Below are 24,779 nucleotides of genomic sequence, written 5' to 3'. Positions count from 1 at the left end.
AGTGATTAAAGTCCGAGTGGAAAACTTCAGAAATACATCTTGATAAAAATCTATTTTTCCCTGTGGAAGAAAAGCTCTTTGAACTGAGGTGTCTAGTGTGCATCCCAGGAATACAATCATGTGAGAGGAAGTGAAAAAAGATTTTTGAATTTTCTCTTGGAATCTGCGCAAGAGGTTCCTCATCCAAGACAGAGATTCCTGACAACTTCAAAAAGACAATGCAAAGATAAGCAAGTCATCTAAATATGGAAAAATTTGGATATCCTGTAGCCTGCAATGAGCTATAACCAGAGCTAGACATTTTCTGAATACTCTTGGTGCACTGGATAGACCAAAGGGTAAGGCAGAGAACAGATAATGTGATCCAGACACACAAAACCTTAATGGGTTAGGAGCTGGCAAATGATGGGTGGGAATAGGTGGATTTGGTTTCTTGGTGGCTGAGGGATACATTGGAAAGGTGGGAGCATCCACCAAGTCATGAAATATCCTCTCTGGATGATAGAGACAACCCATTGTTCTGTTGTCATTCTCTACCAGAAGGGTAAGGATAGGGTAAGGTGAAGGGATAAGGACGTTTCTGGATGCAAAGGGGGTGAGTCACAGTGGAGGTGATCTGGATTGGTCAGACTGACTCTGGAAAGGATGTAGTGGAGCAGCTGGTGGAAAATCTGAGACTAGCACTTTTCCTGGGCTATGTCCCTTTGATTGAGGGGCTGAATGAAAAGACTGCCTTCTAACAAAGGAGGGCTTCTGTGGGTAATTCCTGTGGTATCTAGACATAGGGGATACCAAAAGATGTTTGAGGTTCTGTAATTAGTTTCCCTTTTCTTGAAGGGATTTAAGAAGCTCAGCAGAAACCTGAAGAAAAAAAGGGACTTATTGTCCAAGGGTTCATCCAGTAATTTTGTCTGAACATCCATGGGGAGAGGTTGAAGCCTTAGCCAGGAATATTGTCTTAGTACTGATCCTGAAGCTGATGATTTATATGAGGCTTCCACATCATCATAACTGCACTTAATGGAGTGCCTGGTCACTTGGGATGCTGTGGAGAGAAGGGAATTCACTGTTTTTTATAGGTAGTGGTATCTAAAACATACCTAGCCAGGTGTGTTTGGTAGTTTAAGGCCCTAATGGCCAGAGTAGAGGAGGTATATAGCTTTTTCCCCAGTCTGTCCATATATTTGCTGTCTTTATCTGTTTGGCAGTGGAAGGTAATTGCCTTGAATTTTGTCTGCAGAAACAGCTATAACAGCTGGATCTGCTGGTGGGTTTCTAAATAGAAACTGGGTGTCCTGGGGGACCTTATAGAATCGGCCTGGTCGTTTAGCTGCTGGGCATTGTGAGTAAGGAGACTGACAAACAGCCAGAAAGCCATCCTGAAAGGCAGGTAGTAATGGTGGTATGGCAGAAGGGGATGGTTGCTCCATTTGCAAAATGTCAAAATACCTTTTCTTGAAGTCAGAGACCTCTGAAACCTGCCATTTAAAATGTTCCTTCATGAGGGAGATAGTGTCCCCAAAGGTAAATTCTTCTTCTGGGGATTCAGGAGAAATAGAGTCCTCCTCCACTGGGGAAATGAAATTCTTAGGGGAGTCTATTTAGGTTTCATAAGAAAAGGATTCCTCAGAGGAGGAGGAATCTTCCTCAGATACATGTAAGGGTGGTTGAGGTGAGAGAGTAGGGAGAAGCTGTTGTGTCTGCAGGGCCTGAGAGGCCTTAAATAGACTTTGAGAGAAGACTTCCCAACCAGGCACTTGTTGAGGTTCAGGGTGCTTAGATGTTCTTCATCTCACATTGCTGCAGTCCTTACATATGGGTAGTCCGCTGTCCTCGGTCGGCCCTCGGAACCCCAAATGGCTCGCTATTGGTCATGCTTGGATCTGACATCAGAGCGCTTAGGGTATAAAGCCAGAATGACCGAGCCGACGCCTATCAGTCTTTTTTTGCCATGGTCGCATGCAGAAGAAAGAAGCAAGTGTGCCTCGGGCGCTCTGGAAATTTTCGTATTTTGAGTTTCAGACCGAAACCAAGTTGGGCTAGAATATTTTGTTTTTTTAACTCATAATTCGGATGTCAGAAAAAGTGAATAATTGTATTTCTTGTGGGAAACAGATACCGCGATAGGATTATCACTCTCTTTGCATTCCTTGTTTGGGACGGCGCGACCACGTAGTCGCGGGTGTCGTTTTTTGCTAGGTTTAATAAGCGCACTATAAAAAGAAGATTAGATTGTGCTAGGTTAGTCTTTGGTAAGCGGTGTAATTATAATATGCCGCCGGATCCTCCGACGACGGCCGCCTAGAAGAAGCGCAAAGACAAATCCTTGAAACCTAGACAGGTTGATTACGTCCGTTTGGACGCCCGGTCCTGCAGAAACTACAGTGGAGCAGGTGGATCCGGATGAAGGTTCTGTTGAGTCTCAGGGGGAAACTTTGATTTTGCAGGATGTGGCCTCACAGGAGTCAGGTCAAGCTGAAGGGGCCTCTCAAGTTACTGTTCTCCCTTCTATGCCTAAGGTGGTTAGGCCTTCTGTTACTATTTCTAAGGCTTCTTCTAAGGGCAGGTCTGTTTTGCCTTCCTCTGGTGTCCCTCCAGGTACTTCAGGGTCTGTGACTAAAAAGCACATGCTTAAAATGGCAGAAGATTTGATTACTTTAATTAGAGGTTCTATGCCCCCTCCTGATAAGAGGCCCAGGGTGGAGCCAGAGTTGGAAAGTTTGGATCAGGCCTCAGATGACTCAGACTCTTCTGCTGAAGATATTCAAGATTTTCCCTTATTCGATTCTGATGCAGAGGATTCCACTCCTTCTGCTTCTCCTCCAGAGGATTTTTCTTTTTCAGAAACTCTGCATTCCATGAGGGAGCATTTTAAGTGGGAAGGACAGGATTTCTCTGATTCACGGAAGAGGCTTAGGGAATTCTTGTTTTTACCACAGCATAGACCCTTGGCTATACCTCCTGTTTTGGATGTTGTTCAAGATGTTTTCTCGAGGCTTCCCTTAATCCAGATTCTTTGCCTCCTGCGCCAGTTAAACGGACAGGTATTACAGGGTGCCTGAAGCTCATAAATATCTGTATAAGAGTCCTAGGGCGGACCCAGAAACTATTAGTCAGGGGCCTAAGGGTGTTTAGAGCTTCTGTTGTAAAGAATCCGGTTCCTCTAGATAAGGAAGCTAGAGCTTTGGATAGATGGGGTAAGAAGGTGTATACCTCTTCTACTTTAGCAATGAGGGCTTTAAATTGCCAGTTTCATATGTTGAAATATCAGAATTTCCTCCTTTCTCAGCTAAAATCTAAAGTGGATGCTTTGGCAGAGGGCATAGAGTGTAAAGAATTGCAGGATTTAGTACATGTCTCTGAACAGGTGGGTAAGCATTCTTTGCAGTGTGGTTTTGATGCTGTACAGGCCTCTTCTAGGGTGGCTGCCACTGGTTCAGTTCTTCGTAGGCACGCCTGGCTTAAGGATCAGAATTTGTCCGAGCATGTTAAATCTAGAATTCTGGATGCCCCTTTACAGTCTGAAGTTTTGTTTGGTTCCTGTGGAGTTGGTTTTGAAGAAAATGGAAGACAAGGCTAAGTCCATGCAGACTGTTAAAGATTTTTGCAGGTGCAACCTCCAAAGTTTAGTAGAAATTGGCCTACTAAGGGGTGGACCTACCCTTCTTCTGATTCTCAGTCTAGGGGTAGATCTAGATGTGGCAGGGGCAGAGCTCAAAGTACATTCAGGCCTAGAACTTGGAGTTCACCTGCACAATCTGCAGGTGAGGGCAGGGGCCAGTCCTTTCGTAAACAGGCCCAATGACCTGCATTTTCAGCTGCCAGATTCTTCTTCCCTGGCAGCTCCTTTGGGAGGATAGTTAGCACTCTTCAAGCAAAACTGGCTTTTAGTCACCCAGGACAAATGGGTATTGGACATTATAAACCGAGGCTACAAGTTCTATTTCCATACATTACCTCCTTTCAAAGGCATGCCAGATGTTCCTCCTCGGCAAAGGATAGAGGCTCACAAGCAGATTTCTTTACTTCTTCAAATAGGAGCTATACAGCCAGTTCCTCTGTCAGAAGTGGGACTAGGGTTTTATTCTCGCCTGTTTCTAGTGCCAAAGAAAGGGAACACGTGGAGACCAATTTTGGATTTATCTATCCTCAACACTTATCTGGACATTCCAAAGTTCAAAATGCTGACATTACAACAGCTTTTACCTCTGTTGGGAAAAGATCACTGGATGGTAACTCTGGATCTCAAAGAGGCTTATTTTCATGTTCCTATCAGGCCCAGTTGCAGGAGGTACCAAGTGCTGGGCTGGAAATTTACATTATCAGTTCTCTGCATTGCCCTATGGCTTATCTACTGCCCAGAGTGTTCACAAAGGTTCTGGCTCCAGTGATAGCCTTTTTCAGGTTAAGAGGAATACAGATTTATCTTTATTTGGACGATTGCCTGATTATTGCACAACACAAAGATGAACTTCTGCATCATCTACAGTATGTGATGGTAGTGTTAAGATGCCTAGGGTATTCTGTGAACGAAACAAAGTCCAGTCTAGTCCCTCAGGACATGTGCTTTCTGGGTGTGAGACTGAATACAGCTTCCCAGATGGCCTTTTTGACCCCGGACAAACAAAGCAGCCTTTCTCTATTTCCATCAAATGTCTCTACAGTCCAGGCTGACTGCAAGGACAGTCCTTCAAGCCTCATCTTGTATTCTAGTGCTTCCCAATACCAAACTGCATATGAGGAAGCTTCAATGGTATCAAAAACACAGCACTGCCAAGATCTAGACACTGTCATTCGGATAATACCTTGCAATCAGAAAGAATTTTTGTGGTGGGCTCAGGAATGTCACCTAAACAAGGCTCTCTGTGACCCGACCAGAGTCAGATTTTAACGACAGATGCCTCGGACAAGGCTTGGGAGCACACCTCAATGGAAAATGGGTGCAAGACGTGGCCTGTCAGACTTCAACATTTGCATATCAACTTGAAGGAGATGTTAGCAGTCCAATTTGCATTGATGGCTTTCAAGGATTTACTTCACCCAGGACAGGTATTGATTCAAACAGACAACACTACTGTCATGTGGTACATCAACAAGCAAGGGGGAACCCATTCGTACCCTCTTTGCAGGCAAGCGATGATTTTGTGGGAGACTGCTCTCAGTTTACACCTCAATCTTCAGGCAAGGTTTCTACCAGGAGCACAGAACTCCTTAGCGGATGTGTTGAGCAGACAAATTGTGGATCCTCACGAGTGGAAATTGGATCCTCATGTGTTTCAAAAGTTGACAGTGTTATGGGGGACTCCAGACATAGATCTGTTCGCTTCTCCACTAAATTACCAGTTGCCAAAGTTTTGCACAAAAATGTTTCATCCCACAGCTTGGAAGGTGGATGCTCTATCATTCAGTTGGAGCAATCTTCATGTCTATGCCTTTCCACCTCTGCCTCTCATTCCCAAGGTACTCCTGAAGGCCAGAATAGACAAGCCATCCATGATTCTGATAGCACGGATTGGCCTCGACAGCACTGGTATCCACTACTGAGGAGTTTGGAGCCTCCATGGCCTCTGCCTTTGATTCCGCATCTTTTGTCTCAGGAGGGCAATCACTTCCTCAATGTCAAGATTCAGTCTCTGCATCTCACAGCCTGGCATATTCTGTTTTAGACCCGGGAGGGTCTCAGCTTCCACAACAAGTTTTGAATGTTATTTTGGAGGCCAGAAGGCCTAGTACAAGGAAGGTTTATGCTGATAAATGGAGGAGATTTTTTCTTTGGAGCAAAGTGAAGGACTTTGATGTTTACAAGCCTGATTTAAGTGTTTCTCTTCAATATCTTACTGAGTTATTGGACAAGGGTTTGTCTTTCTCCTCGATAAAGGTTCATGCTGCAGCCATTTCTGCTCACTATGACTGTGACCCTCCTTTATTTTCACATCCTTTGTTTAAGCAATTTCTTAGCGGGGCAAAGAACATAAGACCCCCACGTAGAGCTCCTACTCCTGCTTGGGATCTCAATTTTGTGTTGGAAAAGCTTACTCTACAACCTTTTGAGCCTGCAGCTACTGCCGAGTTAAAGTATTTATCATGGAAGACTGCTTTTTTGTTGGCCATTACCTCTGCAAAAAGGGTCCTTATGGCAGTGGAACCTTTCCTGATTTTTCATAAGGATAGGGTATCTTTGCGTACTAATCCTTCCTTTATGCCTAAAGTGGTTTCTAGTGTGGCCTTGAACCAAACTATTCATTTGCCTACTTTTTATGCAAACCCCCAAAATAAAGGGGAGAAGATTTTGCATACTTTGGATATTCACAGGCAGTTACGTTATTATTTGAGCAGAACCAAGGGGTTCAGGCAGTCTCAGCAGTTGTTTGTTTCTTTTGCTTTGAGTTCTCAGGGAAAACCTGTTTCAAAACAAACTATTTCTAAATGGATTGGGTTTTGTATTTCTTTCTGTTATTCCCATCATGGTAAGGAGATTCCGCTGGAATCAGACCTCATTCCACTAGAGCTACTGCCACTTCTACTGCCTTCTAAGGGTAGCACAAAAGATATTTTGGAAGCAGTCACATGGAGTTCAGTACATTGTTTTCCCAAGCATTACCACCTTCCTCTTTATTCTAAGTCTAGGGCTGGATTTGCCACTGCAATATTACAGGGCATTTTAGCAGCCCCTAATGCTTTATGATTTTGCCATCCTCCCTTTACCTCTGCTTTGGGATTCTACCCATATGTATGGACTGCAGCAATATGAGAGGAAGTACAAAGTACAGTTTTGTCCCTACCATAAGTGTAGATGTATGAAGATCCACATTGCTGCAGTCCAATTTCAGTCCCTCCTTCCCTCTGTAGTTTGACAGTGTTATATGGTTTGGGTGATGGTTGTTGTTGGGCATGTTTTTGGGAGGTATCCTGTTTTTGGGCTGTGGCCTTTCTTTTTAGGGCCTTCTGACATCTGGGGCAAGAAATCATGCGCTTTTATACCCTGATGTCAGATCGCCCATGACCGACCAGCCTATCTTTTGGTATTCGGGCCGACCGAGGACAGCGGACTACCCATATGTAAGGACTGCAGCAATGTGGATCTTCGAACATCTACATTTATGGTAGGTACAAAACTGTACTTTTTTTGTTTCCTTTTCAAGGGGGTTGTTGGTAGAGAAAGCATAGTAGTGGACGTCTGCTTAGTAGGAATCGAAGGAGCAGGGGCTTCAGACTATGTGAGTCATAGTTCCCCTCCGCCATCAGACTCTGATGGCTGAATTGCCTCAGCAGACGTGCACATGGTTTCCAGCAGCCCAGCTTCCATTAAGGTTCCCAAGCCTGCTTTGGCAACAGTCATCTAAGCAGATTTCGGCCTTTCAAGTGCCTCTAGAACCTGCTCGGATGCCTGAGGCACAGCTTGGGATTCCAGCTTGAATTTCTTGGCCTCTTTCCTCGGCGGCTCATCAGAAGGCCTACTCCTCCTTCCATACAGAGCACTAAGTGACATAGCCTTTGATTCTCTAAATACAACTTCAGTGCCACTAAGTGGTTTCAAAGAGTTTTGGGGACAAACAATTTACAAGTAGGGCAAGATGTATGGTCGTGGGCCTCACCTATGCAAAATGCACACTTCTCGTGCATGTCCTTGTGAGGAATTTGTCTCCCACAAGCACACTTCCTCTTTCTAGCTGACATGCAAGGCTAGACTATAATCAAAGTAAGGAAAAAACCCAACAGGGCACTTATCTGTATCGGTCGAAGAATCTGTCGTCTGGTCTTGAACGAAAATGTATTTGGTCATCTGAAGAAACGCAATCTGCCAGTGGAACTGGTGAATGGGAATCCAATGTTCACTGCAGCAGAAAAATTCTGATGAGGGTACGTGCAGATGTCACTTTTATACACGTCAGTTTAAGGCCCTGGCAAGGGACGTCACACGTACCCTCCTGTTACAAAGACTTTGGTATACTGGCCAGATGGTGGCGCTGCAGGCAGCAACTCCCTACTGTTATGAATACTGCAACATGAGAATAGAAGGACATCTATCATTTTCATCTGAAGTGCTGTACAATCTGTACGCAGATTACTTAAAATGGATAAACTGATTATGGGCATTACAGATTGGACATATCTGCAAAACAAACTGACTAAATTGATCATTTGGCAGAGGAGAATAATATACTGATAAATACATCAAAAAGTAGGCATATGAGATTTTGGAGACGGACTAGAGAGTGAATATTTAAATACAGCACAGAGTGAGAAAAACTGTAGATTCATTTAAAGACTTAGGTACATGGCTAGATCCAGCTTTTAGTTTTTCTAATTATATCAACCAAGTGGTTAACACGAGTTATAAAAGTATGGGTTATACAAAAAATATTTATAAAGTCCAGGAAATCAGAAATGATGACATTTTTGTTTGACAGTTACATTAGGCCCAAACTAGAGTATGAAACAGCAATATGGAAACCTTATAGTTTCATAGGTTGGTACTAGCCTATCAGCCCTAGGGCCTATACAAGCCTAGCCATAACAATTCCCTGGCTATTTCTTCCCACACTATGTACTTCCCTGGACCCCTGTCTAACAGGGCGACTGACGTGATCCCCAGGGTGAATTTCCTTTCTCCCATCCAATCGTCAAGGTTCCTTTTGAAGAGGATCAAAGAGGCACTCTGCTTGACATGTATGGGCAATCTATTCCAGAGTCTGGGGAGTCTCTGGGTCAGGAACCTATCCCTCCAGCATGTTTTGTTTACTGTGATGACAAGGTTTAGATTCCTGGAGCGTGTGGCTCTGATGGATTGGGATTTCTTTAAGTGTAGCATGTCCAACAGCTCTGGGTTTGACATGGCCTTGTATGTTAAGCAAAGATCGCATCTGAGTAGAAGATATGCGACAGAGTATAGCTGGAGTTTTTTAAGGCGGTCAGTGTAGGGCATCTGCTTTAAGCCTGTGATTCTTTTAGTGAGATATTTCTGTGGCCTTTCCAGTTGTTGCAGATGTCTTGAGAGGTACATACCAAACGGGGCATTGTATTCTATAATGGGTCTAATGAGGGATGAGTACAGTGGGACAATGACCTCCTTTTTTCTGGATGAAAAGCCTTAGTGATGAGATGTGCCACATAGAAGGATTTCCTGACTGTTGTGGCGATGTGGTTATTGAAGGTGAGACCACTGTCCATCTGTGTCCCTAAGTCTCTTATCAAACTTTCGGTGTTTAGTGTACTGCCACCTATATGGTAATTCACGGATACATGTTTTTTCCCAAAGGGGATAACTATACATTTCTTGGCATTGAGCTTGAGCACATGGCTCTGGCACCAAGCATCTGTTTCTGTAAGGCCCTTTTGTAGAGTATCCACATCATTTGGGGATTCAATAATGGCTCCCAGTTTGCAGTCATCTGCAAACTTTGTTATCCAGAGTCCCTTAGTGTTGGCCTGTACTTCAGAGAAGTAGATGCCAAACAAGAGCGGTCCCAGGACTAAACCCTGAGGTACTCCACTTGTCTGGAGCTGGATTTGGAGTCGGCTATGTTTACAGTGTGGGTTCTATCAGTAAGCCAGTTAGCAACCCATGTATTTATAAGAAAACATGCATGTGTGAATTGGAAAGATTACAGCAGAAATACACCAAGGGCCTCCGTGGATATGAATATTAAGCCTCCCTACTGAAATGTCAAAATGCTTAACGCTAGCAAGACAAAAAAGACCAAAAACACAGGAGAACAGCAAATCTTAAAAGTTGTTTTTTGCCTTTAAGCTTCTTTTTGCAAGGGGAGGGGCAAGCCTCCCCTCCCCGCACTTATATATACCAACTCCAAAATTGCCATACCTTGGAGAAAAAGGAATATTCCAAGAAATGGAACCCTGGACATACTATACAAGTCCATTCTTTTGGCCATTCAATGTCTGTGTTTCAGGACTTGCTCTAGCAGGAACCAACATCTCAAATGGTTATCAAATATTTATATTACTATGAAAGACTAAAATATCTGAACTTGTCGACTGTTTCATACAGATATTTAAGAGGAGACACCCACGCTGACAAGATGAGATGTGCTAGGATAATCCAAGAAGAAATACATTTTATTATGATTAAGTGCTTTCGTCTGTACGCAAGTTGAATTAGACTTCATCAAAACCCATTAAAAATAGTATCAAGTGGTCTAATTAAAGTAATTCAAATAATCAGAAAGCTGACCTCTCCTTCTTAAAGATACATGGATATTGAAAAACTTTAACCAAATACGTGTGTGTGTGTGTGTGTGTGTGTGTGTGTGTGTGTGTGTGTGTGTGTGTGTGTGTGTGTATATATATATATATATATATATATATATATATATATATATATATATATATATATATGGAGTCACTTCATAAAACTGAAAACTAAAAACACTGAAAATGAGAAAACTTCATAATACAGAAGACCAAAGTACTGAAAACTCAAAACACAAACTTAAAACACTGAAAACACATATTATACATATACTGAGTTTAAACAACATAAATCATAGCACTTTCCACCCCCTGTTACTTATATATATATATATATCAACTCCAGGATTGCACAAGTCAAGTGACGTTAAAGACATGCAGGTAAGTGCGTGCGTGAATGGATGTGCCTTCCTTGAAGGTTGGGCGTCAGGCTGGCAACTTGGCACTGTAAACATCCACTGCCAATCCTTAGCGGACCGAAGTTCCCCTGTGGTGACCCCTAATTGGGAAAAGCCGAAAGACATTACTTTACTCATATATATATATATATATATATATATATATATATATATATATATATATACATATATAAACATACACACACACACAGTCACTCATGAGTGTAAATGACAATACAAATACAGAAGTATGCATAAAAAAAGCACCTTTGAATTACATTAAAATGAATTGTGATGATAAATTATATAATGAAGGATATTTCAAAAAAGTTACCTCACCAAACATTAACCAGGGTAACCCTGCTTGGCTTTTGAAATTAAACACCTTGCTTTTTATTTTATAACTTGGCTGCAGGCAACCTTAAAACACTGGCAATAAAGGCTGCTTCATTAATGCCAGGAGGTGGGGTTGCATTCAGTAGTAGCTACCACCTTAGTTCCTTAAATTCTAATGCGTTTTCCCAACCCCTTCCGCTCAGAGAAATATCAACTTTATCTATAATAAAAATCAAAAAATTTTAAACTTGTCACATTGACTGGAATACTTATAAAATTAATTACTAATAACTTTATTTTTTATATCATTCTGATATATCATTTGCCTCAAACGCTGCTTTGTTTTACCCACATAAAAGGCATTGCAAGACAGGCAGCTTGCTAAATAAACTATGGCTTTACTCTTACAACTACATGCTTCAGGGCAGGATATAGTCCATGGATGGTTGGCTATAATTACATAAGGGCCTTCATGAATCAATCCATCCATCCACAATCCTTTTTACCACTTTTTTGCATATGGAGTCAGGGTGTCACTTCAACGCTGACAATTATCTACAGCCAAGTACCTTCATGAATATGTTTACAATATTTAGATGGACCACACTTTTGACATTTTTCCCACTATTGGGAACCACTAAAGTCTGTTTTCTTCTTTTCAAAGATCCCTTTCAAATTCTTGCCTCTCTTATAGACATATCTAGGCCTTGTTCCTAAGATTTGTTTTCTAATAATTTCCATTGCTACAGAATTTAACACACTATGCATACTAGGAATAACCAAAGTGTTAAAATAATTATTACTGTTCTGATTTAGTGTCTTTGGACTAACTTCAATGTTTCTTAAAAGAGGAAAATCTTTATTTCTACATGCCACTATTTCTATATACACCTGTTCTAAGAGTCAATATGGATAATCCCTTGTGATAAACATTTGTTTCACTTTAGGAAGCACTTCAAAGAACACTTGGTCTTCACTCACTAGCCTTGATAACCTAATAATTTGTCCATTTATTAGGTTCCTTTTCTGCCATACAGAGTGCCTACTAGAAAAAATATAGGAAGGTGTTGGAATAAGTTGGTTTTCTATATATCAAGATATGGAATCTCCCGTTTTCCATGTCTTTATACAATATTACTTCCAAATTAATTTTAGTCTTGGATGTATTGTATCCAAAATTTAAAGAAAAGATGTGCTAGAATATAAATATGCAAAAAAATCTGCTAAATTTTTTCGTCCCTGACCACATTAAAAAGATGTCATTCAAAAATCTTAAAATATGATTTAATGTGCTGTTTGTACGGTAACTGAAATACTTAAGACCTTTCCAATCGCCATAGTACCACACTGGCATATATTGGGGCTGATGCAGCCCACAGAGCCACACCTTTTAGCTGATGACAGAATTCCCCCTCAAAATAAAAACAGTTGTAATCCAGTGCACACTTGCATAAATTGCTCAATAAGTCTAATATCAATGTTTGTTAAGCTCTTGTCACTAGCAATAGCTTCAGAAAATAATTCCACACCTATGTCTCTTGATAGCACTGTGAATAGATTTTGTACATCTCCTGTAACCAACAAAATATCATGATCATATTCTATTTTCTTAATATGTTACAGAAAATACCAACAGTCTCTTAATACAGATTCACTGTGACTGAAAAATGATTTTTAACATTGTCTATAAGCATGGCGAGGGGTTCAGTCTTCCATCATGAGGCAGAGATAAAAGTTCTTAATAAGGGGCTATCTGTGTTCTTGTGCATCTTTGGTATCCAAAAGACGGCTAGAATTATTGGTGATGTTGCTTTCAAGAAGCTGTACAATTTAATATCTATTATTTTTTATAAAGTCAAATCATCCAACATCCAGTCAACTGTCTTGTAGGATATGTTAATTTCATTTCTGGATAATTTTTAATAAAAAACGGTATCTGCCAATATAAGGTCTATTCTGCCGATGTAATCAGTATGATCCATTAGGACCACACCTCTTCCCTTGTGTAGCAATTTTCTTACTGATTTGTTGATAACTAAATCATTCAATGTTAATTTTCTTCTCTTTGTCAAGTTATGGGGTCTCTTTTTTTTAACAATTTTGTGGATGTTGCTTGCAATCTGCTTTTTTAAATATGCATGTATCTTTAAGAAAGAGAGGTCAGGTGTCGTGATTACTTCACTTGCTTTGAATAAAGCACTTGGTGCTGCTTTTAACCAATTAGGATGAAGTCTGATTCAACTTGTATACAGATGAAACCACTTAATCATTGATTATCCACGTGCATCTCATCTCGTCAGTGTGGCTGTTTTACTTTTTTTGGTTCCAGGTTAACATGCTGAGTTGTGGAACAAAGATTTGCTGCTTTTTTGGATATTTAAGAGAAGACCTTATTCAGGCATATAAGGCATTTATACACAACTATCTATGGGAATGTATTGATTATCAAAATAGTAGTAGAGAATTATCATTCGACCTATGTAGAAGACTACATAGGAATGAGTGATGTAATAATTGGTTGTGTGAGACAGTAGCTAATGCATGGAATACACTACCAGCTTACATTAAAGCAAGCACTAGTTCAGATAGTTTTCAGAACAGTTTGAACACTTATGGGGGATGACTGTTTTGGTATATATTGGGAGGCTAGAAGGGCATTATTGCCTGTGCCTGAAATATGTGTATGTTAAATATGTGTATGTACTAGCCAGATAGGAAAGGAAGAAGCAGAGAGCAAAGCACACAGAACACTGGAGGGATTTGTAGAAATAACACAGGATGGATGCTCAAATACACCACAAGAAGGGAACCAGCACAGATACCGAGGAAGACTGCAAATGTTCTAAGTTGAGGTGGAAACATTACAGATAAGATGGACAGTTGCATAAAGCTGATAGATAAGGAGAAGAGAGTCAATGATGGGAAAGAAAAGATTTTGATGATTGGATAGTCAATACCTAAGGAGCTCGGGAATCTAGATTTACGAGAAAAAGAGAAACTAGCTATCAGTGAAAGTGGCCTCAGGGATCAAACTGTGTAAAATTTAGAAAGTGAAAAAAAGGATAGCCAAGGGAGAGGGATGGGCACACTTTGTGGTGCATTTAGGCATCAATGATATTCCAGAGGAAACAGCTGAGATAGCAGTACTGTGGCAAAGAGATCCAGGGATTAGAGCTGGCATTTTCGGAAGCATTACCTGTACATGTAGCCAGCACGGGGGGGGGATGACTGACCATGGAAATGGAGAAAACAAAAAGCTTAGGACTGGTAGGAGTGAAGGGAGACCTGTCAGACAGAGTCCAGATCTATGCAAGGGAGACAGGCTCCATTTTAGCACAAAAGGAACAGCTGTGCTTACTGCTAAGATGTAAAAGCATATCTGAATGGTTGTAACATTAACGTTAGCTGGAAGGCAAGAGAAGGTGTGGGGAAGAAAGAGGAGGAAGACAGGGATAAGCGTTTAAGCAAAGCGCATTCCAATATATAAAGGGTACAGGAGTTGACTAAAGTGTCTGACCATGAGGCATTCAACCAACAGGTGCCATCCTGTATCAGAAAATACAATTCTGGATGTGGTCCTGAACAGTGTGGAAGGTGTCAAGGATATCCTCTAGCCAGATATCACCATTCCACTGTGTGGTTTAGAATAGGAGGGAAAAATGAAAAAGTTGTTGGATTTTAGAAGAGTAGATTGTGGTGTTCTGGGCAAAGCAGTCAAAGGTAAGTTAGAAGAATGGCAGTGAATCAAGGAAGTGAAAATGCTGGAAATAGATCAGGGTTGGAGTACTGAGGGTGTGATTAAGATACAAACAGGGAAGGTCAGTGTGAATACATAGGAATACATAGGCATGTAAGGCTAGCAAACAGGTGATAAAAAGATCTACAATGGGTAGAAAATGGGGGAGGAGGGGTGAAGAAGGCCCAGTGCAAGGAAGCAAGCAAAAATACAATAAAGCTGGTGTGGGCAGCATTAAGTAAAGTTGATAACACCTCAAGAAGGGATATAAGGTCTTTCTTGGGTATACAGCAGAAAAAAAAGAAGGTATGGGGAAAAGAATTGGTCAGGATTAGCAAAGATGGGAGAGGAGCTCAGTAGTATGTGGGGAAAGGTGACCAAACACCAGGATAGACAAGGAGAAGATTCAGAGAGAAGCCGCTGCTAGCTGCTCTTGGGCATGATAATGCCCAGGAATCTGATGTGCTGCCTCCAATATTTCTTAGAAACTTGATCAGTAAGTTGAAAGACCACCACCCTGCAAAGGGAAATCTACAATATATCATTGGCTAATAAAAAAGGCCAGATGAAGTGAAGACTGAAACTTTGGTACTCTTCCACAGGGTTGAGTGCAATAAAAATACAGGATACTAAGTGGAAGGTTGGTAGACACTTCTAAAGGACAACAGTCTCCAGGACAGCAACCAACGTGGTTCATTGACCAGAAAAAAGTAGAGAATCAAACCTGATCAGTTTTATGACTGAGCTGTCCAAGCTACTGGCTAACATATTATTTTATTCAAGTATGTAATACACACCTCTCTCTTTAAATGGATTTTTTATAAGCAGTCTTTAAACTGAAATGATGAATTGCAAAATCCATGAACATGTAAGTGAATATATTGTACAAGAGAACTTTCGCCTCTTATACCATGACTCTTAAAAGAAAAATCATGCTGAATGTGATACAATCTTATCTTAACATATGCCTAGAAGTAGAAACATGAAACAAATAGAAGTAAAAAAAAAAAGAGTTGGCATATATGAAAAGTCATGGATTCCATCTGCCTAGCAATAAGATGATTAAGATGGCAAGGATGTTGAGGAGAAGGTAGGAATGAAATAGAATGTTAAGTGGGACAGAGTACCAAGGAATCATTTAAGAATTGGGACCTATGCAGATATGTTCTTGTTAGATAAACTGAAGAAAGTAGATTAAATGGTTTGAACAACATGATGAAATGACACAATTCTCCTAGCAGAGTAAAGGTTTGAAATTCAGAGGAACACAAAAGGATAAAGAAAGTGACACTGACGCAGTGTACAAGATGACAGACTCAACTTACAATTAATAAAGTCTAAAGGAAAGTTGCAGTCAAGGCAGATAATGGCTGATATTTAGGATTCAAAGTCTGGAGTAAGAGTTGTAGTTTTGTAGTTAGCTTTTCATGATAACTGGATAATAGGTTGCTTAATAAAAAAAGGCATGTCTTATACTTGTTTGTAAAAACAGATGAGTTGGGTGTAATTAAATCAGCAGTTACAATATGGTAAATGTATAAGTACATATATATATATATATATATATATATATATATATATATAGTGCATAGCAGAAGAAAACTTAGGTCATACAGGTTCACAATGGATAGGGGCAAAGAATAATGGCATAAAGGGTAAACTTGCCAAGAACTAAGGCTCAAGTTTCTTGATGAACTGTATAAAATGTTCAAGTTAAAGCAGACATAGTTACATATTGGCTGAAAGATAAGAAAGGACGAAGACTGATGTTTAAGAACCTGGATGTAAGTGAAAAACACTGAACGTTAAATGGTAATCATGGGCAGAAGGAGCACAGCAGAGCAGCCATGTTTAATATTTGAATGTGGGTAAGAGGCAGAAACATCCCCTCATGGAAAATCAGCATAAAAAAAGAGTTCTGAAAAGTAATGAAAAAAGGGGAAGAATGACCACTAAACTGACTGATATCGACTATATAAATCATGTACTGCATATTTTCTGTTACAAAACGTCTGTGATGGAATAACATAAGTTTATATGCAACAAGTTTATTTGCAACAAGAGGACCTTCTCTGAAGCATTACAATGAGAATATGATAGCTATGTACAAAATATGGTGTTTCAGCTTATTTGTTTTCCTTTTTTTAATTGTGTCCTTTTTGTTCACTTTTCACTATTTCTAAATGGAATATGGAAGGAGATGACATATTTAAAAGACATTTACAAGGTGTGTTTAGCTAAACTGCATTAAAATATGGAAAATTAAAATGATAAAAGTTCTTTAATGCATGACAAGTAACTCCATAATACACACACTGTTTGGACAAGTAGGAAATCAAGTATCTACTGACACTTCCACAGTTGCTGGTAGCACCTTACTGCTACACCTCTCTTACTAACCACTCCCTCCCTCTAAACCAGTTATCTTGTTTAAATTTAATGACAGTAGGTGGCAAAGGTCATCATACTGAATACAAGCCTTATAAAGACCAATATTTTGAAGCAAAATGTAAACATGAGATTCTCACAAAAATGCAAGGCCTTCTTTTTGTAGGTGGATTTTTTTCTTAAATATCCAACTCTAAATAAATATAACTCCCTGAAAATGAAAACACCCTTTTGAATGTGCTTACTTATTATTCAAATACTACTCTTTACAGGACCATTGAAATTAGACTTTAAACCTGTCCTTAGTTTCAAATATGAATTTGCAATAATTGTACCTTCCACACTTGAAATTATCCACAGGTCTATTTGTGGATCTATTACTCTTCCCATATATTATTTTCAAAATATTTTTTCAAAGCCCTATCTTTCCTATAGACTATTTTAGGGAGGTATTTACCAGGCTTTTGCCCTATATTTGCATCAATGTTCAATATTTCCCAAATTTTAAGAATAACCTGTGAAATGGTACTGGCATCAAGTTCTATGTAGTGATAAAACACATCTCATACCTCTCAGAGGCTAACTTATTCCTTCTAGTCAACTCATGTTGCTCAACATCCTGTTCTACAATTAATTGTTTGGCCACTTCTCCCATAGAATCCCTTAAAATAGGTTTATATACCCCCTCCTTACGCTTACCCACCACTTCCTTAGTTATTTTATCCAGGAATTCTGCTGGGTATCCCCTTTTGGAGAACATATCACAAATGTTACCCACTTCTAAAAACTCACATTCACGGCTAACCATTCTGTCTGCTCGAACCATTTGCCCTTTGACTATGTACTTTTTCTGGTGTACCGGATGCCAACTGCTAAACTCTAAATATGAGTTTGAGAAGGTAAGTTTTCGATAAATCTTAGAATATAATTTACAAGCTCCATTATCGAGGGTTAAATCTACATCTAAATAGGATATCTTCTTTTTACTGTATTCAAAGGTAAATTGCAAGAAATTGACCGTGCTGTTAATATAACACAAACACTCCTTGAGCTGGCTTTCAGTTCCATTCCATAACAAAAACAGGTCATCTAAAAATCTTGTATAGTATACTACCTTACTCCAATGCACACTTTGCAGTAGATATTCTTGCTCCCAATAAGACATGATCAAATTAGCAAAATCGGGGGCATAGGCTGCCCCCATTGCTACTCCAGTTATTTGTTTAAAGTACTGCCCTTCAAAGCATATGCAGTTGTTCTCTAACACCATGTCCATGAGTGCAGAAATCTTGTTAATGACATCTTGATCATATAACCCTGTTTTATGTAATTGCCTTTCCAACCACTGTATTCCTTCTAAGTGGGGAATAACTGAAAACAAATTTGTCACATCAATAGTCACCATAATTAAACCAGGGACCAGTTCAATAGTCCCTAATTTTCCAAGGAAATCCCACAAGTCCTTAGTAATATAAGAAAATTGTGATAGACTCTTTTGCATACTCTTATCCAAGAACTTACTAACATAACATGTCTTAGATCTATGTCCATCTACTATAGGATGAAATTTCAACCTAGTTAAACCCTTATGTATTTTGGGTATACCAAATATATTTGGTATCATGGGGTGCTCATTTTTTAGATAATCAAATTCCTCCAGACTAATCTGCTTTTGAAATAACATGGCTTCCAAAGCCAAATCTATGTTCCGGTATTTAAGGGCTGCGTTTTTCTTGTATTATTGTTCTGAAGAAGTCCCTACCAAGGGAAGAAAGCACTTAACCAGAAATAAATTCAATCTTCTTGACTTATGGCTGGTGTCCGAGTGCTGGTTCTGCTGGTTTTGAGTTTGTGCTGACATTTGTTTGATTTGTACAAAGAAAGTTTACTAAAATAATACCATCAGTTAGAAATTTACTATAAACTGACAGCTGTAAAAAGTTGGATCTACATTCTCTTTATTACAGACATATTTGGGAAAAGGAAATCTTTGGTTAAAATATATACAGCCATGTATTATTACAATCAAAATGTGACTTATCAGTAACTACACACTATCAAATCACAGGAATGGCAAAATAAATTTCAGTAAAAAAAAACTTAACAGTAACATCAGAGGAAGTTCATAAGTGTCGTAATAGCAAGAATATGGAATAAAATTCCAAACAAAATTAGATTACCAAAAAATTTTATCAGTTTAAATCAAAGTTTGATAAATGGATAAGTGACAAAATTTATAACAAATTTAAGTGAAACAATGTTCCTCGATAGGCAGTAGACCTGAATGCTGACAAAATTAAAAACAAGTCAATTATACTGGAGTAAACAGAATAAATGGCTTAAATGTTTAAGGTCAGTCATCCCTTTGTATCCTAATATAGTACAGCATAAATTTCCATGACAACTAACAGTTTCCTTGAAAAAAACAATTCCTACCTAGAAGACCTGGGCTGAACTTCAGAAGGAACAGCCAATAATGTATCATCAGTTTCCAAATGATTTAGTATTAGACTTCTGTAAACATCAACTTGTTCTGCAGGAACAAATGTAAACCTGTCAAAAGAAAATTAAAAGAAATGTAAAACTTAAATATACAGCTGATAAAGCTCAAGTACACATGAATGCTGTACTCACTAAACATAATGCTGCTTATTTTAGTTTCATTTATTTAAACAGTATTTCATTTACTTTGCCTAAAATTTCGGAAGACACAGTGGCCATAATGGTTAGCATTTCTGACTTACAATGCTTGGCTCCCTGGTCTGGTTCTCATTAGGAGTGGTTTCTGTGCACAGACTGGATTGTACTCCTGTGCACATATGGTTTTCATTGGGTACTAAAGTTTCCTCTCAAACACCAAACAAATGCCACATGTTGAATGGAAAGCCTCTAAACTGACCATAAATATGTGTGCATGTATGTGTGTCTGTATGTGCTGCCTTGCAAATAATAAGTGGTGGGACAGGCTGTCCCACAATCTTGAACTGGCTAAACAAATTTATCGAAGAATGAACGAATGTACTGCAAATTTAGTTTTCAAAGGAAGTACTGTTTGCTGAATGATGTAGATAAGCACATGTGTTTCATCTGTACCTGTTCAGAAAAAAGTCAGCAGGCATGTTCCACTGACAAATTTACTACATTACTCTGTGTAACAAAATTGCAGTGGTGTGAAAATCACAGAGGAAAGATCAATATGGAAAGGCTGTAAAACAATTCGAGATGAACAAAGGGGATTTACAAGCAGTTATGTGTGACATCTCAGTCAGTGAATTAAGTTAATGAACACACAAATCCCTCATGATCATTTTTAGATTCCAAACCTGCCATTCAATATACGTGTGTGTGCAATAACATACACACACAGAGGCACTGTATACATATATTCAAACACAAATCTGTGTGTGAGTAGCTGCACACGTGTGTGTGCGCACAAATAATTCTTCACAAAACAAGCTCAGCACTTGATATCCATTCCAGCATGCTTTTAAATTTAAGTAAGCTCCTAAATGTATTAAAATGTGACTCCACAGGTACCACTTGCACACATATGTAAAAACAGCAGGCCTCTTCAATAGGCAATGAAATCAAAGGATGTTTAAAACCTGGATGCTGGTCTGTCTTCTGGCTTTCAGGGCATCCAGAACACATATTCTCAACTTCTTTCATTATTCCTGGCTAGTAAAATCTTGGTAAGACCCTTGCTTTAGTCCTACCCATTCTTAAACTTTCCCCCTCTAGGTACAAAGCTATCTGCACACTTCATCATTAGATTTCTGAAAGATTTGGACTCTAACAGATAGTGCAGTACTTCCTCTCTGTTCTTATTTACTATGTACAAAAACTCATTTTGTAATTTTAAGTACGGGTAAGAAGTAGGAATCACTTGTTCAGCTTCTTCTCCTACAACTGTAGATATATTTTCCCTTGCTCTGCTCAACGCACCAACTTTCTACTGGGCCTTTATAAAATTCAGCCTTTATAAAATGTGTCTCACCTGAGGGTCGGTCACCCAAATCTAAAGTTTCTTCATGATCAGTCTATCAGTAATAAGAAGGCACCATCTCTTCCGCTACTAAATGCATCGGTGTCTCAATGTCATACTCTTATTCTAGAAAAGGTAATTAAGAGCAGAAATCTTTAATGCCAGTTCCTTATTTGCTTTTTCCTGCTCCCTTTCTTTATGAAACTGATAACATAATGCTGTCTTCCCTTTTACTTCTTTCTCCCTCTTTCAACAGAAATAATACAATGGCTCTGTTCAAGGCTATTTTGTCCCCCCAACAAAACACTGCCTGCTTTCTCCTTTACCTGGTTCTTCCACCCTGTCAGTTTCCTTTTCCTCTCTAGTTTGCTATTCCTTGGTCTCAGCGTGATGGAACACTATCCACTCAATTTCTCCCTCTCTTCCGTGTTAGTCTCCCTTTTCAAAGGGCACCTTTCTTGTCTCATTATTTACAGGTAACTATTGCCTAGCACCTTCCCTTACTTGATGTTTATTTACAGGTAACTATTGCCTAGCACCTTCCCTTATTTAATGTTTCTGGGTTTCATTAACAGAGGTGCATTTAGAACTCTGACCATGTACTGTTTCTTCCTCTTTAATTACCCTGCAGTGAAATATTTCTTATTATACCACGGCGGTTGGCTTTTTGGTTCGCCGACCAGACCAACGGACAAACCTAAACGTAGTTGGGTAAATTAGGCGTACGTTATTGCTATATTTTTACATCTCTCTCCTCTTAATACAAAGTTCATGCTTGGAATTCCCTATTTTTAAATCTTTCTATTTTAGTTTGACAGAAAAACTGAAATTTAGCTTTTTAGTCATTTCTGCTCCCTGCTCTGCAATATTTTCAGGCTGTAATATCACTTCTACTCTCTGTTTTGCAAAATTTTCAGTTTGCAATGGCATTCCTGCTTTCTGCTTTGCAGTACATCCAAGCTATAATATCTACTCATACAAGTCTCTTCCTTCTATTTAGTCTGCTATTTCGAACTCTATTATAGTAGTCTGCAACATTTTAGTATTATGTTCCCCCTTCTACAGGTTCTTGTTTTGCATGCTGGGCTGTTAAAGGGATATGAAGCTACATCTCTGCAAACGGCATACCCTTGTCACCCTTCGGTAACTCCAGCCACATGTTTTTACCTTACAGCTGTTATTTTATAAATGTTATCACACTACTGGAGTCCATTAGGTCTTGTAGTTCTCTGCCATCAAGTCAGACAATGCACTAGATATTGTAGTAGAACAAGAGAGTCCAGTTTAACAAACAAATTATTACATTCCACAGGCTTAACATCAATTGTAGCATGCTTTTCAGAGGTTATGTGCAGAAGTATTACCTGCTATAGCATCTAGCTATGCAACATTTTTTTCACATTTAAAAATGTATGTATAAAGCATTTACTTTTTTGTTTACTAACATTTGACACATATTTTAGCATGGGTCTAGAAATCTCAGATCTGTTCATAGATTCATGATACACGGTTTCAAACAGAGCAATAAAATGTGCAGAGTATTTTGAGTCAAGCTGACACACTCACTTTGTTAAAACAGCAGTTCGGCAAATTTTAATCTGTCAGCTGCTACTGCTCCTGTTCTTTGTTTTATCAGTCTAACCCTCTGGATCTAACCATAAAGGAATTAAAAATTTAAGTTAGATACTTACGACCTTACTGTTTTGTAGTGGGAAATTGCCAAGCTTTCAAGCTGATGTAACACTAGTTTTGGCAAGAAAACCCTTTTTGACTTTCTCATAGTCCTGGTAATCAGACCCCTCCATGTTCATGAAAGGCCTCACTGTTTCAGTTATTAACTGAGATGATGACATCCTGGTCCAGTCAGCTCATTCCCATCACTGCTGCTGAGCATGCTGCTCATAGGTGATAAGATATATCTCTAGGTCCTCCCCCAGTCAGCTGTTGTAACAGAGACACTATCCTTGAAGTTAGCCATCAACCTGGCTATGACCGCCTCTTTGGGTAAAGCCACTGAGGACTGCAGTAATTCCTCCACTGTGGTCATCTTGGGACACATTGGCTGAACTCACAAAATGTCTGCTATAACCTCTGTATGTCTTCCTCTCAGTAAATTTGTTTTTGGAGCTTTTCTCCTGTGGGCTCCAATGAAAAGGGGTCTTGCATGACCCAGCCAGACATTCTCAGTAAATTAAAAGTTATGTTTTTACCATAACCAGACATCTGTGTTTTCCATTTTATTTTCTTCCTCAAAGTATGGGTTTGGATCCAATCCTCAGATTTGACTGGGTCACAAATTTCAGACATAATATCCAGTTCTCGAGCTCCTCCCCATACCCATGATGCTATGCTGTATCCCCAAAGCCTCAGACTGAAATTGCTGCCCAATCCCCATAGTAGAAGTAAAACAGGAGATGAAAAAGAAAGACAGGGCTCAAAGCTGGGACTGTAGCTGCCAATATAGTCCAATAGGTCTTTCCAAGAGTCTTGGATGGGGGACGGATGGGAGGAAAGTTGAGGAAAAATGAAAATGGACAACACAGATGCCTAGTTATGGTGAGACCATAACTTTTAAATCTAATGTTGTCCATTTCACTCCTCCTCAACATATGGGACAGAGTCTCTACCAGCAGTGCTCTTGGGTGGCCCTCATGGAAGGATAGTGTGGAGCACCACTGAACCAAGAAGTAATATCCAATTTGTAATAAAAACAAAAGTACGAGTATTGGATCATGTAGCTGCAGCATAAATGTCGTCAACAGATGTTCTGGACCAAAAAGCAGATGATGTGGCAATCTGGTTGAACAAGCCTTGGGAGGCTCGGGTAATATCATACCTCTGAGAATAATCTAGGAATAAAATCTGTTATTCATTTAGCTAGAGTGAATTTGGATAGTGGATAACTCAGCCTTTTTGAAGAAAAGAAAACAAAAAGCTGGTCTGATTTTCAGAAATTTTTTGTCGTAGGAAGATAAAAACATAACTCTCTGCACATCCAGGAGGTGTAACATGTATTCTCCTTTGCTGGTAAAATTTGGAAAGACTGGTAAATGAATGGATTGGTTAATGTTATTCTCAGAAGCCCCTTTAGGTAAAAAAGAGGGATTAGTCCGTAAGGAGACCCTGTCCTTACAAAAAATAATGCATGTAGATTTGAAAGACAGCCTGGAGTTTGGATATTCTCTTTGGAAAAGTGATGGCTACCAAGAAAACTGTTTTCAAAGACAGAAACTTCAGATCGGATTTATCTGAAGGCTCAAAGGGTTTCTGTGTTACGCCTTGTATCACAACTGTCAAGTCCCAAGGTGGACAGGGATCTTTAATTGGGGGCCTTGAAAGGAAAAACCCCTTTCATGAAGGCTTTGCATAGTTTAGAAGAATCCAGAGAAAAATGTCTACTGCCTGTATGAAAGTTGGACATAACTGCCAGTTGGAGTTTAACTGTAGAAAAAATAGCTCCTTCCTCATACAGCATTGTCAAAAATTGCACAATCATAGAAAATGGGTTTGAAAAGTGATTGATGTCTTTATTCACAGCCCAAAGGGAGAATCTTTACCATTTGCTTTTGTTTATCTTTTTGTTTTATTATTTTTGAGAAGCCAAAATAACATTGCTTACAGGGGAAGAAAGCCTGGGCAGTCTAACTATTACTGGAAGTGAAAAAAACATGCTCTTAGTCTTAGGGCTCAAATGTTGGGATGTTGCATCTCTGATGGTGAAACAGCA

The 24,779-nt window shown here is 39.4% G+C and overlaps 1 protein-coding gene across 1 annotated transcript in view; it reads right to left on the bottom strand.

Moving 5' to 3' along the window:
- PATJ (PATJ crumbs cell polarity complex component) overlaps nt 1-24,779 on the bottom strand; it is a gene marked incomplete in the record, with an annotated part of 2,990,875 nt that overhangs the window by 2,409,313 nt on the left and 556,783 nt on the right. The window contains 1 exon segment of the mRNA XM_044085542.1: nt 19,504-19,620. Within this exon segment, the coding sequence (XP_043941477.1) occupies nt 19,504-19,620 (117 nt within the window).

This window comes from Protopterus annectens, chromosome 10.part0 (assembly GCF_019279795.1).
Source record: "Protopterus annectens isolate FY-2018-M chromosome 10.part0, PAN1.0, whole genome shotgun sequence".
Taxonomy (NCBI): domain Eukaryota; kingdom Metazoa; phylum Chordata; order Ceratodontiformes; family Protopteridae; genus Protopterus; species Protopterus annectens.
Note: the sequence above shows the minus strand (reverse complement) of the source record. Positions and strands in the feature narration are given on the sequence as shown.